The sequence below is a fragment of the Ascidiella aspersa genome, chromosome 1, assembly GCF_963924565.1.
Source record: "Ascidiella aspersa chromosome 1, kaAscAspe10.2, whole genome shotgun sequence".
NCBI classification, from domain to species: domain Eukaryota; kingdom Metazoa; phylum Chordata; class Ascidiacea; order Phlebobranchia; family Ascidiidae; genus Ascidiella; species Ascidiella aspersa.
The window spans coordinates 9,762,112-9,784,158 of record NC_139447.1 but is presented as its reverse complement, the minus strand read 5'-3'; the positions used below and the strand labels follow the sequence as shown (position 1 = coordinate 9,784,158).

The window sequence follows — 22,047 nt, the reverse complement described above, 5'->3', positions numbered from 1 at the left end:
CTTTATTGGGTAATTGGAAATAGTAATGACGTCATTCGTTATCGGATCAGATCGCGATACATTTTATCCAAAATATTCGGGTATCAGTATCGAAATAAAATGTCAAATATCAGATATCGCTAATACTCAGTATGGTTGCTTAGATATCGTGTTCCGTGATTTTACAAAATGTAATGGTTTTGTGCTGACCTGCTGACGAATGTGGCGAGGTACTGGTAGAAAGTTAGACAGGGAAGGGCCGAGAGACTGAACTGTAGGCTGACGAGGGAGTCGCACAACCAATGCAGGGAAGCAAGGAGACCACCCAGGTCGCATCGGAAGCGATCAGAAAAGATGTCGATGCCGTTGATCAGGGATCCTGATTGAACGCGGGACTTGAGCACCGGTGATCTACAAAGAAGACGAACTTGTTATCATATGAGCCTGACTTAACATTTGGTTTGTTTTTAATTTATTACAATATGACGTTAACCCTAAATAAAACTGCAGTTGAGATTAGCCAATGCAATTGCACTGGTCATAAGAAACGGAGATCAATGCGATACCGTAGGCCTTTGTAAATACCAATTAAAATCTGTCTACAATAAAGTCCAACTTTTACATTTTTTTTATGCCCCGAGTATAACTGTTGTAATTTTAGAACTAGCGTAGGCTTTGAAGCTCTAATATTATATATTAAATGCCTAAATTGAAGGCTCAGAACTTTCTTAGGCTTTCAAGCTTAAATATTGTGTATTTCAGTCCATAAATTTGATCATTAAAAGCTTAGGACTAGCTTATGCGCCAAGTCTTAATACTTTAAAGTTTAAACCCTTACAGAGCTTTCAAACGTTATAATTGTATGTTGCGGGCCCTGATTATGCCAGGTGTAGTCTTACTTGGTCTCAGTGGGTGAGGATTGTAACGACGCCTCCGCAGGACTCGGAATGATCTCGTAGGTTGCGTAGTCGTGGTCGGCGGTCGGATGCGGGAGGGAGGATCGGAAGATGGATCGGACCAGATGGGAAGAGAGAAGAGCACAGGAGGACTTCAAGTTGATGTTGACCGCCGTCAGTTCTCCTGTTGGGAGAAGATCCACCAGGTCCGGATTATTCAAGTTTATTAACAAAAAAGTTTTACGTACACAACCGAGATAAAGTTTGCTAAAATTGTAAACTAAACGGCGATTTCATAAAGGTATTTTTATAGTTCGGAAAATACTTAAATATTATTTTCGCCTAATAATGTCAAATAAGTTTAAAATAAAACTTTTATATACGGCCCGCGATCTTTGATTTTTACAGTAATCAGTGTTCTAATGACGTAAGCCTCTGATTTATCTTAAGTGCACTTAGTTCACTGTTTTCAAATACCTTGGCTCGACTTAGTTATTTAGGACAGAATGACTTGACTTGAACTTTAGTTATTTTCGCAATTGACTTGATTTATATTAAGGTGCTCTAATTTTTTAAACAAGTGTGGTGACCCCTGCATTAAACCAACAAGTAAGCCTTTTGATCGAACCGCACAATTTACAGATGTCTTATTTTTTCATAATAGGCTTACAAGTAATCTTTGCAATGTTTAGAGCACCTGTGCTATTGTCGTACTTCTGTCAAACTTACCGCAAAACGCAATTAATTGGAGCTGATTGTATGAAGTTTAATAACTTTTTACCAGGCAATTAAATCAAGCTCTTGAGCAACTTCCTTCCAACAAAGCGTTTTGTCAGTTTAGTCAAGAATGTGCTTATTGGGCGGTAAGAAATATTGAGATTTTTGATCACCTGACACGTGTCGTTGTGGAATTATAAGAAATTTAAAGATGTTTTACAACGATTTGCGTATCTGTTTAATATAACGGGATTTTTGTGCTTACCAAGTGTTTACATCATACAAATAAATCCTGAAATTGCAAGCCTGGGGAATAATGGTCTTTATGGGAAAGATTGAATCCTATAACTTAGCTGAAACCTGGTTGATTTTTCAGTAAAACATTAACGTGAAATGACAATGTTGATAAGTGATTTTTACTTGAGTTACTATGTCCATATTGTCAAGCAAAAACAAATTTATTGGTGCGTATTTTTGTTGCGCGTAAGTTAGACATTTTTTTTTCGGCGAACATCAAGTCTTCATTTAATTTGTTAGAGTATACGGAGCTAACAAACAAAATCTGCAAATTTCAAAAAAATGTTCAGTTGATGATAATAACACGATAGTTCATAAATTGTAGTTAAAAATTGACTTGAGAAAGAATAATAAAATGCCCGCGTCCAGTTCGTTTAAAGCAGCAGATAAGAGATAGAATTGTCAATTTATCGGATTTAAAGCCACTTTTACAAGCGGTAAAAGGAATTGAAACTAAAATAATTAAAGACCTGGCGTGGCGTTATGCATCTACATCCCACAAAAACTTGAAACAAAAGACGGAACATCAATCCTGGAATAACTTACCAGGCGATATATTACAGCCGCTAGAGGTGCCACAGAGTCACGTAAGCTAATTGATGGATTCGTGTCACAAATAACATATAAGCCAACCGTCAATAAACACGTCAGCAAACATGGGTTGCGGGGTTCTGGATTATAGGACGGGAAATATTACGTTATTCACCTTCCTACCTTGCCTTAGTAAATATGGAGTTATGGTTGTACGGTTTATTATGAACTGTGGGGCGGCATTTTTTTTTTGAGTGAGGCTAAAAAACTTTGATGTACACCTTAAACTTTTCACAAAATCGCCAAGAAACTCATGATGTTTAGTTTAAGTGTGTTTAGCTCAACGGTGCATTATGAACCTAGAACTTTCCTATTTACCCCTAATAATTACCGACACGCCCCTGACCCTAGTAACAAAACGGTTTTAAATTTCACGAAATTTTGAAAAATAAGTTTAAAAATCGGCCAAGAAACACGACTTTTTCCAAAACATGGGTGTGTTTCTGCGGGTGTGGGGTAAGGGTGGGTAAACAACCGCTTGGGAAGCGGAACATGGGGTTTGTGCTACCCTGGGGTGAATTACCGTAACCCCTTTTTACCGGATGTAATGCGAAGTTAGTCACTTATTTTTCCCGGTTGCAAGAACACAAGCAAAACAAACTAAGAACGAAAAACCACTGATTCTAACCTATTTTATTTCATCTCCATTTCTATTTATTTTCTAGTAAATTAAATTCACACAGTAAAACAACTCAATTCATGGTGGACTGTGTATTGTTTTAAAGCTTTTTGAAATACAAAACATTAGCTTAACGATTACCGAATAAAATAACATTAAATACGGAACATTTATTGAGACCAATAACTTTTGGTTTGTTCGTAAATGGTTTGTTCTACTATTTGGAGTGTACTGTTTTATTTAGTTTTGTATTTTGAATGTAAAAAAGTGTCAAATTTGACCGCCAAACATAATTTTATAGAAATTAAAAATTGTTTTTTTACAATATTAAAAACAGTGTTGCACTGAATATGTGTATAATGGAAATCACCTTGACCCTTGCAAGATAAATGTCGACCTTAATTCCTGATCAGTAACAGCAGAATACTCTAGAAAAGCAGCAGAATACTCTAGAAAATGCAATTCAGGTCAGACACCATAAATTGTGAATTTTGCTGATATTAGAAACAGCATAGTGTTTTAACATTGATTATATGACAGTGTGATGTGTACGAATATTAAAACTAAACCTAAAAATCGTATCGCATTTAAATTAAATAAAAGTTCGCACCTGTTGCCTAAATACAGTTAAACAGGTTTGTCACAGTTTGTCACAGTTTGTCACAGTCGAAGCCATTGATCTGTTGTTGACCCGCAAACATTGACGCAAGTTGACAAAAATTTACCGAAAACATCTCGCCTTAGTGGAAACCCACTAATCCACATAATCCCACACTCAGCACGTAACATACAACGCCAAATATACTTGAAGCATTTGGTAAAAGCAAATATTTAGGTGCCCTATACAGTTTACTGTGTCCTTTTCTATTTCGCCACTTTAAAGAAATCTTTGGGTTCTTTCTAAATATATATATTTATATATATAATATGTATAAAAATTTTAGCTAGTTGAAAAAGCCGCTTTAAAGACCTCTAGGCCTATAAGAATCTTTCATTCGCAAATTGAAGATTATTCTGCGTTTTATTCTTTCCTTAAAAATAATTTGTAGGTTGTGCAAGTAAAAGTGCGAGACTCGGTCACACTTTGAAACCACAAATTGACCGATTTTTTTGTTTTTAAGCCACAATAAAAAAGCTTCTCAGGTCAATTAATGTGAACTGGTCAAAACACGCCTTAGTGTTGTAAATACTTTTCTTTTGTGTTCAAACAAACTTTAAAGCTAGTCGAGAAAAACTACTCTTCGTCTTTTTATAAAAGGCTTTTCTACTAACCTTAGGACCAGCCAGAATTCAACAAAAAGCTGTAAAATGGAAGGAGACTATGCAAACTGGATAAAATAAAGGCTCCAAACTGGTATCAGGAAAATTGTATTTCACTTTTATCAAATGGCAAGTTACATGCTGATGTTATATTCTATTCATTAGCACATGGGACTTTTTACAATAATCATCGAAATATGCCGAAGTGCTGTAAAAGACGCATCCATGCTAATTCCAAACGGTCGTTTAAACGGAACAAAAAATACACCGCAGCAGCGACCAGCGTTGTTAAAATCATGTTTTTCGACCTGCCAGAAAAGCACAAGTACACTGGTGAAAAGCGATTTGCCGCCTGTAGGATTGCTGGTCGATAAAGGGCGCTAAAGATTTTTGTATTTAGTTAGTTTGTAAATAGCGAGAAGTTGAAACGAAAGCCTCTGTAAGCCAAACACAAGTTGTGTTCTGACACTTTTAACGTTGCATCTTGTTCGCAAAGGTGGTCCTTACACTCCTACATCCAACAAAAGTCAGAAGTTTAACATAACATCCACGCGCCTTGCCCCCCAATGACGTCACACTTACCCCCAGTTCGTGCGATTCCCCCCGCGGGTCGCGGGCCACCCATTGTTGCGACATAACGCGTCGCTTTTTTCTCCCACATACGCTTATATAAGAGCAGGACGTTGGTTTGAGAAGTTGTATTGTGAGGTTGGGTCTGTTGTGAGATAACGTTTAGTAAAAATTCCGTTTGATATTTTTGTTGCGTCTACGATTAATTTATAGGATTGGTATATTTTAGATTTGCACTTTGGTACATGTTTTAAATTGTAATGGGAGTCACAGCCGGTTAAAAATGAGCAACATACAATTTCGTTAAAATTCAAAATAACAGAACTTAAGTTTAAATGAGCAGTAGAAAGCATTCTGATCTTCTCAATTTAAAAAATCTAGTTTTTGTGATTTATTATGTGACTGTTGCCCGCCCGGATTAATAGATTTATTAAGAACAACAAGTTTTAGATTGTTAAACGCTTGCCTTAACACAGCTCACCGTTCAAAATAACACCACAATTATCGATTTTACAACGCTGGATGTATGCGCCTATAACTCTGTTGATGTTTACGAACGCTATAAAGATAACATGCTTAAGTCTGCTAGTCTTTAAACGCTAAACAGCAGACTGAGATAACTGAAAGCTTCTCCCTACAATTTAATGCATTCAGTCCACAAAGTGGCCTAAATAGGTGGCCAAAATGAGGACCGAACCTTTTTTGGCCTGATTTTGTGCTATTATTAAACATTTCTGTTTATACCGACGTTACGAGTTTAACCAGAACTTTAATTTCACAATTTTGTGGCAACACAGAACTAAAAAGTAGCTTTAAATTATGGGCTTTTAAACGGCCAGATTTTTTGGCCGGTTCAGCAGCTGGCGGCGAAATATGAGAAGTTGTTTGTGTTGGGAAAACATCAATCGCGATGCAAAGTTGCGCTCGCTTCACAGGGAGGCTGACTTTAATGTAACTCCGCTTAAATATTAGAAGGTTTCGAGCAGAATGCAAGGAATTTTCGGGTAAACATAAAATGGTTTACTTTAAATGGATGCAATAAAGGCGTTCTGTACGAAAATAGTCTCTGTTTGTTTAGCAATGTATTTGTAAGTAACGAGGTTTAGAAAAGGTGAGATGCTTTTCTAATAGTGTGAAAAACTTTAAGGAGTTATTCTACAGAAATGCGAAATATATATTTGTCGGACATAAGCAAAAGTTTTTGAAAGTTTAAGGTTCAATGCCACTAGAATATTTACGACAGTTCATAACCACATCAAGCTTAACTTGTATTTGTGTAAAAAGTGTTACAAATAGTGTGCCTTTCTAAGGTTAAGACTTCAAAGAAATTTTGGAACTGTGGTAATACTTTCTGTGTTTTACAGAAATAGTTTAACTAAAAGAAGCAATTCTAAAAAGCAAAAACCACAAAAAAATGAAACTAAACGCGATATTTGCGACTCTGCTTCTCCTGATTTTGCTTTTTCCGCTCCTCACCGAATCGAAGCGGCGCAGGTGCCGGGTCGGGGAATCCCCTCAGACCCACAACTGCCGACGAAGGGGGAGAAAAGGGGGTTTCCCAGCCCAGCCCCGACCACCGCGCACAGAAAGAAGACTTCGGGGAAAAAATCTTCGTCGTCGGAAATCCAGGCTCCGAATCCCGGCGTAAGTTCATCGGCGGGAAACGGGAGCCTCTCGTCCGGGGACGCGCTCTACTGCGGTCCTTGCTCGGAGAGACATTGTCCTTCCTTCGCCGGCTACAAATGCAAGGGAGGTGTTGCTCGTGGATTCTGCAACTGCTGCCGCGAATGCGCCAAGGTTTGGGTTGTTAGGGTTGTTTGTTTATATCGAGCTACACTGATTATATTCGGGTGAAGAATAAGTCGTTTTTTTCTTTTGTTTGTTGTTTTGTTTAAAGTGATATTAAGGGGTTTAATCATCAAAGGAGCGTTGGGTTTGAAAACTGCTTGTTGTACCGTGTTATTCCAGTAGCCTACATGTATTTTTACAAAAAACAAAATAGCATTTGTCAAACTAACCCGAAGGAGAAAACGACTTCCCACTATGCCGTTGGAAAATCATGATTTAGGTTGTACAAAAAATACTTCCAACAAGTGACGTAATTGGGCGGCTGAGGAAAAAATAACCCTATTTAAAATTTAGATAATTTTGGATCCTTTTACCACTTTTGGTGTACAAGAACGAAAAGCACAGTAACAAAACGAGTTGGCAAAATAAAAATTGCAAACTGGGAGAAATAAATATAATTTGAACGCTGCCCTGGGGGACAAGCTCAAACTCGGCTGACAACAAAAGTGATTATATAAAAAAATAAGATTCTAGATCACGCCTCTTTCAAGGTTATTTGAGGAACAGTTGACTATAATTGCGCCGTACAAATAACGTGTCTCAGGTTAAACAGAAAAACTTCTAATTATTTCTCTCTGATATTTATTCAGGTTGAGGGGGAGCTTTGCGGGGGGTTACACGACCACTACGGCAAGTGTGACGTCACACTGGAGTGCCGCTTCGCCGAGAGCGTGGGTAAGCGGTCGGTGCTCGGGGCTGGGGGAGAGAAACCAAGTGTCGTCATCATGATGTCACACAAGAAGACGTGCCACAAAAGTAAGTTGCGCAATAAATGTGCATAAATGTATTTAACAATGCTTTCAAGCTGCAACCTTATGTAAGGTGGCAAATGATTTTAAATTAAAAAACTGATGCATCATATTATTTTAAAATAACATTGGAGAAGAAATATTTTAATAAAATGGACTTAAAGTTCGAACATATTTACCAAAATATTATTGCTAAATTTCAATAAAATATGCATAAGATGAAATTCCGTATGAAGCAAAAAATAACACGACATTAAAAAAATACTACAAATTAGAAAACAACAATTAAACTTGAAAGGCAGCCAAGAATCATTTACAGCTTGCGGTTATTTTCAGCAATAATACAACTTAAGGAAGATTGTATTCCAGAGTATAAACCTCTTGGATAAAAGTGCAACCAACAGACAAACTCCTTCTTAAAGTGTTTGTTTTTAATAGTTTCCACAAAGTTGTTATGCTGAAGAAATGTTTGTGGATCAGAAAACATTTCGTCGAAGTTTTGAATGCCATGTTTGGGATCCAACGCGAAATCTAATCGTCGTGATTGTTACGAAACAATGAGAGCACGCGCGCGGTTTCTAAATTACACGCCATTATTAAAGAGTAGGGCTACAAAACGTATCCTTTCTAAACGCCAAGTAATTGAAATCATAGAGTTTTTGATATGTTTTTGTGTTTAATAAATTCGGTATCTTAAGTAAACAGTAAAAATAAACACACAAAAAAAAAACCTAGTGACCCAAATGCACATCCTTATTGCAGCGATTCGAAAGCTAAGGATCTGCTAAAGGAGCTGGACTTAGCACTCCTCTTACAACTTGTTTAAGGTGTAAGACAGGGGGTCTTCAATTGGCCATGACTCCCTTCAATGAGCTCTCAACACTTTGTGCCCCCCCCCCTCCCCGCTCACGAATTGGGAAAAGCTTCACATAAAGTCACAATAGAAGTCTATAAAGTCATATCGAAACCGACATAAATTTTAGTTTAACTGGCTAATATTTGAAATGAGATACACTTGTGGCCACCTGAAGACTGCTCCGTGGTCCTAGAGGGACCAGGGCCAAGGTTGAGAAACGCGGGTGTAAGCCAACAAGTAAAATAATAACAACAAATATTTTGGAATGCAAGTTTTACGAATAAATCCTCCGCAAGGTTAAGCAAACAGTTTTTTTTATAGAAAAAAGCATGTATTTGTGTTCTGAGACGTTGTTGCCAAAAACAAACTCTAGAATTATATTAATTTATCTCAAAACCACCTACAGGGATGTGAACGACTTTCTTTAATAACTTAATAGCCCCATTGACTTACCTAAAAAAAGTTGATTATCAATTGTTTTCGTCGAAGTAAAAAAATCCTTAAAACGCAAACAAACAGCAACTAGAAGTAACCTGTTGTAGGACTGCATGACGGTCGAGAGCTGTGACGTGACCGAAGTCTCGATGACGTCAGAGGACTGGAAGTCGATCGTGATTATGTCATGAGAGGTGGATGAGTGGGGTTCCAAACGCTAGGTCGAGAACTCGACGTTCGAACTGTTGGATTCGAGGCTGGAAAATAACACAGTTAATACGATATAGTCACTTTTTTCTTATGTTTCATGTTATAGGTGCGGAACATAATGGTAAGAGGTTTGTAGTAAGGCCTAGTAGGAATACCAAAGCCCATACAGAAGTAAGTAGCATTTTGAACGCTTCGAATATAAAAAAAAAAAAAAAAAACTTGTCACTCAGTCTGGCAAACGGCAACGAAGACGTGACCAAGAAATAAGATACGTGCAGCGTTCAATTGCAGGGAGATAATAGCATCCACTTTTTTTAAGGTCATGCCGATTAGTCTAATGTGTCATTTCCGGAAAATGAGGTTAACCCTTAAGCACAGATCTGGGTAAAATCAAACGCAAAACTTTTAGCTTCAACAATCAAAATGAAGTGCCTAAGGAACACGATAGTAAGTTTTGAATTAATATTAGTCAAGTGTAGCTAAGTATCAGATATTTGGGTAAACATCGAGTATCCCAAATCGAAACAAGTACATAGAGTGAATATCAAATTCTAAGCTTCTAATTCATTTTAAACATGGTGAAACAGCAGTGCTTCTTCAACATTTGCTACAGTGGGAAGTTTACTTTTAAATTGTGAGAGTCCTTAAAACACTTACTTGCCTAGTTCAAATCGTTTAAAGACATGTCAAACTTTTGCGGATGAAAAAGGGTTAGGAAAGCAAATGCGTTTTTTTCTAGAAGTTGTACATGTAATATTGTCACGCTTTACGTAATATTGTCACGATTAGGCTATAATCTTGACAGTAATAAATAATTCAAAGCCAAAAGCAATCCTTTACGTTCACTCTCTAGTTTTTTGCGAAAGTATCATTTGAACTATGAAAAATTTTAAATTTTTCATAACCAATAACACCGAGAAGGCAAAGTTGCTCGTATTCAAAAAACCAATCGACTGTCTGTTAAAGGATGCCACGATAGCCCTTTAAACTCCAAGTTTATTTTCTTCACAAATCAACAGTGGTGGAGTCTAAGAATTTATCCAGACTGGAAATATAAATATTTTGTTTTAATAGTTTTTTAGACGATTCAAAAATAATGCATATGTTTTACGTGTTAAGCCCGTTTTTTTATTGCGACCGCCTTAGCTATTTCTGATGGTGAAACAGATGGTAAAGAATTTACTCGCACCCTAACCCAACTATAATGTTAGCAATATAACCCCCCGGACGAAATGTGGAAGGCCAGCGTCAAAAAATGATTTACACATCAATAACTTTAACAGGCAGTATGCCAAATATATAGTGACGGAAAACGCGAATTTTGAAGAGTAATTTGTTTGTTTGTGGACGGGACTGTTCTAGGCTAGGGTGAACAAAAAAAAAACGTGCAGAACAACTTGAAAATGAGTCAAAACACATTAAGTGAGTTTTGCAAACGGCAACAAAGCCGACGCGACTAAGAAACAAGATACGTGCAGCGGTCGATTTTAGAGAGGTAATGGCATTCACGTTTTTAACGTTATGATCATCCGACTCGACATGAGGTGTCGTTCCTGCAAAATGCGGTTAACCCTTAAGCACAGATAGGGATAAAATCAAACGCAATACTCTAAGCGTCGACTTACAAAATAAAGTGCCTAAGGAAACTATATTAAACAAGTTTGAATTAATATTAGTCAAGTGTAGCCAAGTACCAAATATTTGCATAAACACCGATTATTATGCAAAATCTAAACAAGAACATACAATAAATATCAAATTGTAAACTGCTAATTCATTTTAAACATGGTGAACCAGCAGTGATTTCATTACCATGTTGAAGTCAATTTAGAAATTCTCAAAACGTCAAACTACGTATACCTATACTTTGTTTGCTTTGATATTCTTTTTAAGTGTAACTACAACCTCCAGCCGTTATGTTCCAAAACAAAAACATTTACCACAGTGAACAGTTTACTTTTAAATTGTGAGAGTCCTTAAAACACTTACTTGCCTAGTTCAAATCGTTTAAAGACATGTCAAACTTTTGCGGATGAAAAAGGGTTAGGAAAGCAAATGCTGTTTTTTTTCTGAAATTTGTACACGTAATATTGTCACGCGACATTAGGCTATAACATTGACAGCACTTCGCGAAAGCAATTCAGTACAGCATATAAGATCAGAGGGGTTAGAATTAGCCAGCATACAAATGTAATGCTATACAGTCCACATTTTAAAGTGTGATTCGCAGTCGGCGTAGAATCAATCAAAAAGTCCATGCAAACAAATTAAATCCAAAAGCTATCCTTTACGTCCACTGTCAATTTTTTGCGGAAGTAGCATTTAAGCTATGAAAATTTTTGATTTTTTATAACCAAACACCAAAAAGGCAAAGTTGTTCGTCTTTAAAAATACAATCGACTGTCTGTTAAAGGATGCCATGATAGTGATAGTGATTTAAACTACGAGTGTATTTTCTTCACATATTGACAGTAGTTGAGTCTAAGAACGTATAGGCTATTCAGGACAAATTTGACATCCAAATATTTTGTTTTGATAGTTTTCTAGACGATTCAAAAATAATGCATACGTTTTACGTGTTATGCGCGTTTTTGATTGCGACCGCTTTAGCTATTCCTGATGGTGAAACAGATAATAAAGAATTTGTCATAATCAACAAGCTACCGAATGGATGTCAATACGAAAACGAGACCACGCTCCCTGAAAACAGTGAGTATATATGGAACAATGCAAATGCAATATCAAATCTTTTCAATGAGCTGCTCAAAAAAAAGTTTAGGAATACTTGTTACAGGCAAATACTTTGCTAATAAGAGATAACAATATTGTGCAGTTTTGGCGTCGATTATAAAATCGTTTAACATTCTAACAATTCTATGCAGAATACAAAGCCAAGTTTCAATCAACTGATTTTAACGGATGGATGAACACAGGAATATCACGGTACAGTTATAGGAGGTTTATACTTGGATACGCAAACTATTATCATGTACCAACATGGAAAAGAGTTAACCAAACCAAACCAAATGGAAAAGGTGATGAATAATTGTATTGGTGTCATTAGCATACCAGGATATGATGTTTAAAACTATTAAGGAGGGGCTAAATTGAAGTTTTTGCTATTCCTAACTAATGCTGTTCGTTGGCAATAAAATATTTGCCCATTAGTAAAAAAAAATAGTGACTTGTTTTTGACATACTTTTTTTTGACAAGCACTAAACATTAAAATTGTTAAATTTTATTGATAGTATAAATACCCTCAAATTAAGTATGGAGCAATATTTTGCTTTACGGTAAGCAAGTGTTTACATAAGAATAAGGCATTTTGTCAAAGTTTCTGGTAGACTATATGGTAATAAATACCGCGTAATGATTAAGTAATTTGACACACAACCTTGGGTCAAATCCGGTTTAGCTCGCTAAAGCAACTAAATGGAAGATAACAGTTCGTAAAGACAGCGTTGTCTCCATGTTCTCTTTTTCTAAGAGTTGTTCTCATTTCTAAGTGCACTTTTCGAAAAATAATCTTGTGCTCATTTCTAAAAAAGTTCATATTTTGGGTTTGATTTATTATTATGTTTTATTGTACATTTTTAAAATATACCACACCGCACCCCGCCTAACTTATTTGCTATTTAAACACAATAATTATATCAACTATAGTGAACCACTATATGAGGATGGGCAGCGAAGGACTGGCAGGCGGCGATAAAGTCAGTTTGCACACAAAGTACGAGCTGGCCGGTTGCTTCTGCGTGCATTTGGACTTCCGCATACCTGTACCTGGCGACAGCTTGAACGTCTACGCCTTCCGTACACGGTTGGCAAAAATGGATAAGAAACAGACCGAGTGGAAGAGACTTTCTGTGCAAGTCGACAGAGAAAAACAAACTATGGTAGGTCAAAGGGTGTCACTATGTTATTTAACATCTGTCATTACTGCAATTTCAAAAAAGAATCGGCTTTCAGACAAATATATCTTCGTTTTTTAGATGGTGCCTGTTCAGGCCAAAAAACTATTTTTCCATTTTTTGAAAACAAAAATAACTTTAAATTGGTTAAAAACCAGCCACAAAGTCGAACTTTAACCGAGTTTCGTTCCAGATTCGAGTTGTTGGGATCAAGGGCTATAACTCTGTTGGGGCAGTGGAGGTCGACAACTTGTACATGATGAAGGGAATGTGCGGCAAACCGCAATATGGTCGATAAAGCCAATTAAACTTGGTTGTTATAATGCATACGTTGTGCAATTTTTCATTTAAGTCATATAAAATGTAAATTAAAACTATAATCAACTTTCCTTTCAGAATTAACCTATTTTACTGTTATTGTCAATTACATTTTTTGTCCATTACTTGCTTATGAAGGGAGTGTGCGGCAAACTAAATTATACCAACAATTCATTAACGACAGATCATTATTAATTAATGGAAAGCCAATCATCCACGAACGATGTTGTAATACATCAAGCCTAAATTGTGATTTTGCATAAAAGGTTCAATTCATACGAAATATAAATTGCAATTATAATAAACAAACTTTGCTGCATTTATTTTTCGTGCTGTGATTGTCGATTATATGCCTTTGCGATGCAAGAAATAATCTCTAATAGTGACAAAATGAAAAAGAAACCATTTCTAAAAAATTACAAAATTAACTCGCAAAAGGCCTTCAAAGGCCCATACTGACGTATCCTTCATAATCTGGGTTGCAATTAATTTCCTACAGCAACAAAAAAACAGTTGTTACAATGGAAATTGCAAAAAGTAATAATTGAAAAAGTTATACTTGACCCACCCAAACCGAAACGCTAACTCGCACCCTAACCCAACTATAATATGAGCAATATAACCCCCCGGAAGAAATGTGGTAGGACCAGCGTCAAAAATTGATTTACACATCAATAACTTTAACAAACAGGAGGCCAAATATATAGTGACTGAAACGTTTTCACGAAGCGAGTTTGAAGTGTAATTTGCTCGTTTGTGGAAGTGACTGTTCTAGGGTGAACAACGAAAAACGTGCGGAACAACTTGAAAATGGATCAAAACACATTAAGTGAGTTTTGCAAACGGCAACAAAGACGACGTGACTAAGAAACAAGATACGTGCAGCGGTCGATTTTAGAGAGGTAATGGCATTCACGTTTTTAACGTTATGATCATCCGACTCGACATGAGGTGTCGTTCCTGCAAAATGCGGTTAACCCTTAAGCACAGATAGGGATAAAATCAAACGCAATACTTTAAGCGTCGACTTACAAAATAAAGTGCCAAGGAAACTATATTAAACAAGTTTGAATTAATATTAGTCAAGTGTAGCCAAGTACCAAATATTTGCATAAACACCGATTATTATGCAAAATCTAAACAAGAACATACAATAAATATCAAATTGTAAATTGCTAATTCATTTTAAACATGGTGAACCAGCAGTGATTTCTTCACCATGTTAAAGTGAATTTAGAAATTCTCGAAACGTCAAACTATGTACACATACTTCTTTATTGGCTTTGATATTATTTTTTAGTGCAACTACAACTTCCAGCCGTTATGTTCCAAAGCAAAAACATTTACCACAGTGGGCAGTTTACTTTTAAATTGTGCAAGTCCTTAAAACACTTACTTGCCTAGTTCAAGTCGTTTAAAGACATGTCAAACTTTTGCGGATGAAAAAGGGTTAGGAAAGCAAATGCTGTTTTTTTTCTGAAATTTGTACACGTAATATTGTCACGCGACATTAGGCTATAACATTGACAGCACTTCGCGAAAGCAATTCAGTACAGCATATAAGATCAGAGGGGTTAGAATTAACCTGCATACAAATGTAATGCTATACAGTTCCACATTTTAAACTGTGATTCGCAGTCGGCGTAGAATCAATCAAAAAGTGCATGCAAACAAATTAAAGCCAAAAGCAATCCTTTACGTCCACTGTCTAGTTTTTTGCGGAAGTAGCATTTAAGCTATGAAATTTTTTTATTTTTGATAACCAAACACCAAAAAGGCAAAGTTGTTCGTCTTTAAAAATACAATCGACTGTCTGTTAAAGGATGCCATGATAGTGATAGTGATTTAAACTACGAGTGTATTTTCTTCACATATTGACAGTAGTTGAGTCTAAGAACGTATAGGCTTTTCAGGACAAATTTGACATCCAAATATTTTGTTTTGATAGTTTTCTAGACGATTCAAAAATAATGCATACGTTTTACGTGTTATGCGCGTTTTTTATTGCGACCGCTTTAGCTATTCCTGATGGTGAAACAGATAATAAAGAATTTGTCATAATCAACAAGCTACCGAATGGATGTCAATACGAAAACGAGACCACGCTCCCTGAAAACAGTGAGTATATATGGAACAATGCAAATGCAATATCAAATCTTTTCAATGAGCTGCTCAAAAAAAGTTTAGGAATACTTGTTACAGGCAAATACTTTGCTAATAAGAGATAACAGTATTGTGCAGTTTTGGCGTCGATTATAAAATCGTTTAACATTCTAACAATTCTATGCAGAATACAAAGCCAAGTTTCAATCAACTGATTTTAACGGATGGATGAACACAGGAATATCACGGTACAGTTATAGGAGGTTTATACTTGGATACGCAAACTATTATCATGTACCAACATGGAAAAGAGTTAACCAAACCAAACCAAATGGAAAAGGTGATGAATAATTGTATTGGTCAAATCTTGTTTAGTTCGCTAAAGCACCTAAAGGGAAGATAACAGTTCGTAAAGACAGTGTTGTCATTATGTTCCTTATTTCTAAAAGTTGTTCTCATTTTTGAGTGCACTTTTCGGAAAATAACCTCGTGCTCATTTCTAAAAAAAGTTTTTATTTTATTTTGTTGTACATTTTTAAAATATACCACACCGCACCCTGCCTAACTTATTTGCTATTTAAACACAATAATTATATCAACTATAGTGAACCACTATATGAGGATGGGCAGCGAAGGACTGGCAGGCGGCGATAAAGTCAGTTTGCACACAAAGTACGAGCTGGCCGGTTGCTTCTGCGTGCATTTGGACTTCCGCATACCTGTGCCTGGCGACAGCTTGAACGTCTACGCCTTCCGTACACGGTTGGCAAAAATGGATAAGAAACAAACCGAGTGGAAGAGACTTTCTGTGCAAGTCGACAGGAAAAAACAAACTATGGTAGGTCAAAGGGTGTCACTATGTCATTGAACATCTGTCATTACTGCAATTTCAAAAAAGAATCGGCTTTCAGACAAATATATCTTCGTTTTTTAGATGGTGCTTGTTCAGGCCAAAAAACTATTCTTCCATTTTTTAAAAACAAAAATAACTTTAAATACAACTTGTCGTTGTTGCCCAACGTTAAAATTCAATCATTTAATACCAATTATTAATCTCTTGTTTTCTAATTTTATATTGTATGTTGTAACGCGCATAGCCTTTGATTGATGGTTAAAAAACAGCCACAAAGTCGAACTTTAACCGAGTTTCGTTCCAGATTCGAGTTGTTGGAATCAAGGGCCTAAACTCTGTGGGATCAGTTGAGGTCGACAACCTGTACATGATGAGGGGAATTTGCGGCAAACCGCAATATCAAGGATAAAGCCATTTAAACTTGATTGTGATAATGCATACGTTCTGCGATTTTGCATAACCTGTTCAAGTCATATAAAATGTATTTTAAAACTATAGAAGGAAAACATTGATGAGGTTTGTGGAAAATTCGTTGGACAAATGCAAGCATTGTGATAAAAGCTTTAATCAGTTAAGCCATGTAAAACACCATAAAAAACACAAAACTGGCGTAAAACCTTACAATGCAACATTGGGAAAAATGTTTTTCCGGGCCAAGTGGAGTTCAACACTACGAAAGAACTTTTACTATAGAGAGAAATGTTTTGTGGAAAAGGATATTTCTGGAGAGAGCCCTTAAACGTCATGAGAGAATGGGAAAAAAACGTATGAATGCACATCGGAAAACGTTTCGCCTAAACAAAAGCCCGTTCATCATGTGTGAACTTCATTCACAGTCCGCACGATCTTGACGTTTGCAATTTTCGATGGAATGGAATTATCTCACTGCAGAACGTTACTAAGCCACTGCAAAATGTTTTTATCCCCTTACAAAAAGTTAGTTTTAATATTGTTATCAACTTTATTTATAAACCAACTCGTACCTAATGCAAAACATGTTTCGCTAGGACTATGCAGACTTTATTAAGCGCGCAACATAATAGCGTTTCAGATAACTACTCTTACATGCCAAGCAGAAACGTCTCTAAGATAGGGTCCTGGTTTTGCACGACCAATGACCATTACTTAACGCTAATGCCGCGTGCCTCGCAGGCTTATGCAGCTCAAAAAATTGACCTCTGCAAATTTGGGCGTGATCTGTCATGCAGCTTAACTGGATAGTTTAAAACAAATTTTCATCAAACCACATGTGTTGGTTATGAAATGTTTCCTAGAAATACGCGATGATTTCCTCATGCATATCAGTAAGCAGTACATATTAATGTACAAGAACAACACATAGGCCACTACAGTAACCAGAATTCAACATTCTACTTATGTCTGGGGTCGTTCCAGATGCAAAGCGCAAAAGCACCTGGTATTTTCTATCGTAATTCTTGCAGTAACACCACTTAAAATGCAACTGTAGATAGGGGTTTATTTTCTTAAATCGCAAATCAACACAGTGAATACAAACGTGAACCCAAAACAACTATCACACTTCTTGCAAAGCTATTATCTACAGGCGTACAGTGTCAAAAGGTCACCAATGGGGAGAAACATCAAAAGCAACTCTTTTGGGAACACAGTAACGCAATTCGCAGGCAACAATACTGTGACTTCTAAATAGTAAAAGTTATCCAATTGCAGAAGAAAATCTACACAGAACACTTATTTAAACGTACGATACCAACGTTGTTTCCCCCTCCCCACCTGCGATAAAAAAAAATTATAGCCTCTAAACCGGACAGAGCAGCCGCAGCAGCCACGTGTACATTTGGTGTCCGGCTTCCATCCAGCAACCAACAGTGAAGAGGTCACTGAGCGCCTGTGCGCTATCCATACTGATGTCGAAGGGCATTTGGGCGATCGGCTCGTCAGGAGTGGACAGCAGGTTGGCGATCTGGTTGAGCACGTGTTTCCAGTCCTCCTCTAGCTGGGCGTCGATGGTCGGCGCCGTCGCCAGGGGTCGCTGCGTGCTTCGGCGCCTCGCCGCTTTCTGAGTTGTCTCTGCCGCGGCCGCCACCCGACCAAAGTACTCGTCGGTGCGCTGAGGGAAAAAACACGAAATTAACGGTAATTTAAACCCGAATTAAAACGTACAAGCCAATTCAAGGCCTTTGTAGTTATTCGCTAGATTAAACTCAAGGTTTGCCACAAAAAGGCCGGGTGGTTTTTAAACGATCAATAAAAATACAGCAAAATGAAAATATTGTATAAAAGGATACACTCTGGCAAATTTGGTCTTCCCTGAGTATTATCAACTAATGATGTCACCAAAATAAAATGACTGCAATAAAGTCACGACCTTAGTATTACTGACATTAACAAAGGCTCCAAATCCCAACACAGCTTAACCCTATTTTTCATATTGTTAGTCAACCGTCCTCTAAACTAACCAATACTAACCGAAGTAACGCATTAAAGTCAATACGCCTACAACTCGTCCATAACAGATCCGGCACACAAGATACATCTTCCGAACTTAACAAACAGCCGCGTTCCATAATTACAACTTCGCCTCACCTTCTTCAGCGACGTCACCTGCTCGATGACGCTTTCCAGCAGGCGAACGGGGACTTCCCCGCGTGCGCAGTCGGCCTTAGCGCCGTGGTCGGCCCGGAAGGCGCACCAGAGAATGGCGGCGTGCCTGGCGCCGGGCTCCCGGTGCCACTGAACCGCCAGGCCGCTGGCCTTGTGGCGTGCGGTGGCGGGTGGCAAGTGGCAGGTGGCAGAGTAGGCTGACAGGCGCGAGTAGAGGTAGTCATGTAGCGCGGTGATGCGCAGGAGAATGGTGCCGCTGTCAAGCGGGAAGCGAACCGTCGTTGCTCGGCCGCCTGGAAAGAAAGAATTAGGATGAATGTGCTAGAATCTAGATAAACAAGTAGGCAAAAAAGCTATTAGGCGGTTGATGTACGTTAACATTTCAGATCAGAGTTTTTTTTAGTGAGAATTAAGAGCGTCCAGTAAATACAAACCCAAAAAACAAGCCGTAATGATTTGGATTTAGATACCACTAAATATTGGACAAAGTCATTAAATCTGGGTTGAGTTAAGCCCGAAAGCTAAAATTATTAAATAAGCAGTTATATGACCGTCCAGAGAATGGTTAATCAGATAACGATGTTCGATGGTTTAGGAAAAGCGTGTTATATGTTTTGCAAGGAGTAAAACCGTAAAATATGGGATTTATAAAAAAGTAGGATCAATTCACATGGGGCTTCATAATTTCATTCAAACAAATTTAAGTCGCATTTTTGTAAAGTTCTAATTTTGAACTTGAACACAAATCTATATAAATTTATTTAATAAACAAGACAGAATGGATAACCCAAACTTTGCTTAAAGCGTGTTAACAAATAAAGTGAAAGAAAATACAAATCAGAAACACAAATGGCCAAAGCACAAACACAAAACAGGTACTGAACATAATCAAGTTTGTCTATTTTGGACTGTTCATATTTTGCATATGGGCGACAGTTAGTATTTCTACCACTAAATATAACAGCAATTACCAGATTCGAACATGTCTTCCCCGTAGCTCTCATCGGAACCAATTTGTAAATCTTCTTCGAAACCAGCGCCTCCGCTTGCAACCAAAGTCGACAATCTAGCTTTCCTGTAATTCAACATATACTCGGTTAATGTTGACAAAACTATATACTTATTAGTTGTGTGTCTTGAAGTTTCCTTAAATACAACCTAATTTAAAAGATTGAAACAAAATAAAAGATTGTAACAAACAAGGACTCCCCTTTTATTAATGCTTTTAAAGCTTAGAGTTACGCAAAATATAAAACAAGTTGTCTTTCTTTAGATTCGAATACGAATACGGTCAATGTAAACTTCAAAAAGTGGTAGGTAATTTATGAAACCTTTAAAATTCTACTTAGATATTCTTTATATAAGGTGAAAGTAATATATACGTTAAAACTTTTGCAAATAAATGTATTTAAAAATATAATTTTAAATATATTAGGTTCGCATTTGCACAGCAGTCTTTTAGTCTCAATTTTAAAAAAGTGTGGACAACAATCTATTATCGTAAACTTTAAAATTAATAAACAGTAAACTTTGAATTTGTTAATTGTAAAATGTAAAAGTTGACAATGCAAAAAATTAACATTCCAACTTAAAACCAAAACAACCTTTATGTCAAAATAAATGTCAATCCCAAAAACAACACTAGAGTTGCCCAACAATCCATTTTAGCCATAACTCAACATAACAAGTAAAATCAATTCACTTTTGTCCCATAAACCGCCACTTCTCACCTTTGCAGCAGCACGTTGTACATGAGCACGTGGATCCACGTCAGTTCGCCCGCCCGCGCCTTCACGTCACTCAGCAGCGAATCGACGCTGACGTCATTACCGTTCAGTGACGTCACGTCGAGCGTGCTGTGCTCGGTTGTGAGGTCGAGCACTACGAAGTCGGGCAGCGCGGCGCGCTCCTCGGCCGTGAAGGTCAGTGACGTCACCTGTTCAAGGTCAAATGTTTGGGAGAGATTTGTATGAATTAGATTTAACAATGAGACCAGTTTAAAGCAGGGCTGCGGAGTCGGTTAAATATAACCCGAGTCCCACCCCGAGTCCCAAATCCAACTTCGGTTAAATGTGCGATTTCGTCCCGAGTCCGGCCCTGACTCTACAGCCTGTATTCGGCCAATTTACGTAACTAAAATAACGTGGATATTCAGCGATTCACTTATAAGGGTCTCATATAATTCATTCACCCACAATACGTGATTGGAAAATATCCAACATATTCTAATCCGCCTTTCATATTTCAAGTTGGCGGCCATATAAGTTTTAAAATTTGTACTGCGCATGCGCATGTCAGGCTCGGGTAGTTTAACGTAGTCTTACTCGAGTCCCGAGTTCGACTCCGCAGCCCTGGTTTAAAGTACTGGAAATTTTATTTTTCGTGACATCGATGAATATCTAACTATACGGCAGTGTTTCTTAAACAGGTGAATGGTTCACCCTAGGGTGAACAAAATTTTGCAAGGGTGAACCAATCAAAAGGGATGAATAAGGGAGAACTGTCGGAAATGTATGATAGCTCTTTATTGAATTGACTACTGAACTGTTGTTTTTGCTTCGTGTAATAGTGAAGTTGGTTTGCACTGAGTGTATAAGTACAGAAAATTGGTGACTATGTTTTGTGCTTTTAAAGCTTCATATTTCTGCACTCGAGAAATTGTATATTTGCAATGGTAAAACTTAGCTTAAGTTGATCTTCACAAAAATCGAAACAACCTAAGTCATTTTGTGCTGTTATTTATAGACGAGATAGTTTTATCAGCTCATGAGACAAGGGTGAATGAAATCTGGAGATAGATGCTAGGGGTGAACAAAACTAAAAAAGTTTAAGAAGCTCTGCTATACGGTAAGATTAGTGTTTAACGGTATAGGCCATGTCACATTGTATAACGGTACGACCTGTTTGACCTACGTAAAAGCACTGAAAACTGTGATTTTTCCAGTATATATACTATTCCAAACAAGTACATTTTTTATGGTTTTAACAGAACTAGGGAACCTTGTGTCTACCCTATACTTTTTTATAAAGCTATTTTTTGTATACCATAGAGCAGGGGTGAACTAACTGCGGCTCGCCGGCATGTTTTTTGTGGCTCTTCGAGTCGAATCGCAAAATTCCCCCCAAAATTTTAAAGGCTACCAAGAATAAGTTTATGAACGTTCTCTCTTTTTCTTTTCTTTATTTGGCCAGCATTTCGTTTATGACGTAACACTAAATATAGCTTCCGAAGAGATTGCGCCAATCAAACA

The 22,047-nt window shown here is 37.3% G+C and overlaps 1 protein-coding gene across 1 annotated transcript in view; it reads right to left on the bottom strand.

Moving 5' to 3' along the window:
• LOC146167131 (cilia- and flagella-associated protein 54-like) overlaps window positions 1-22,047 on the bottom strand; it is a 168,597-nt gene that overhangs the window by 30,054 nt on the left and 116,496 nt on the right. Inside the window, exons 37-38 of the mRNA XM_083390976.1 lie at window positions 879-1,059; window positions 190-390 (exon numbers count right to left, since the gene is read on the bottom strand). Of these exons, the coding sequence (XP_083247102.1) occupies window positions 190-390; window positions 879-1,059 (382 nt within the window). The remainder of the gene's footprint in view (window positions 1-189; window positions 391-878; window positions 1,060-22,047) is intronic.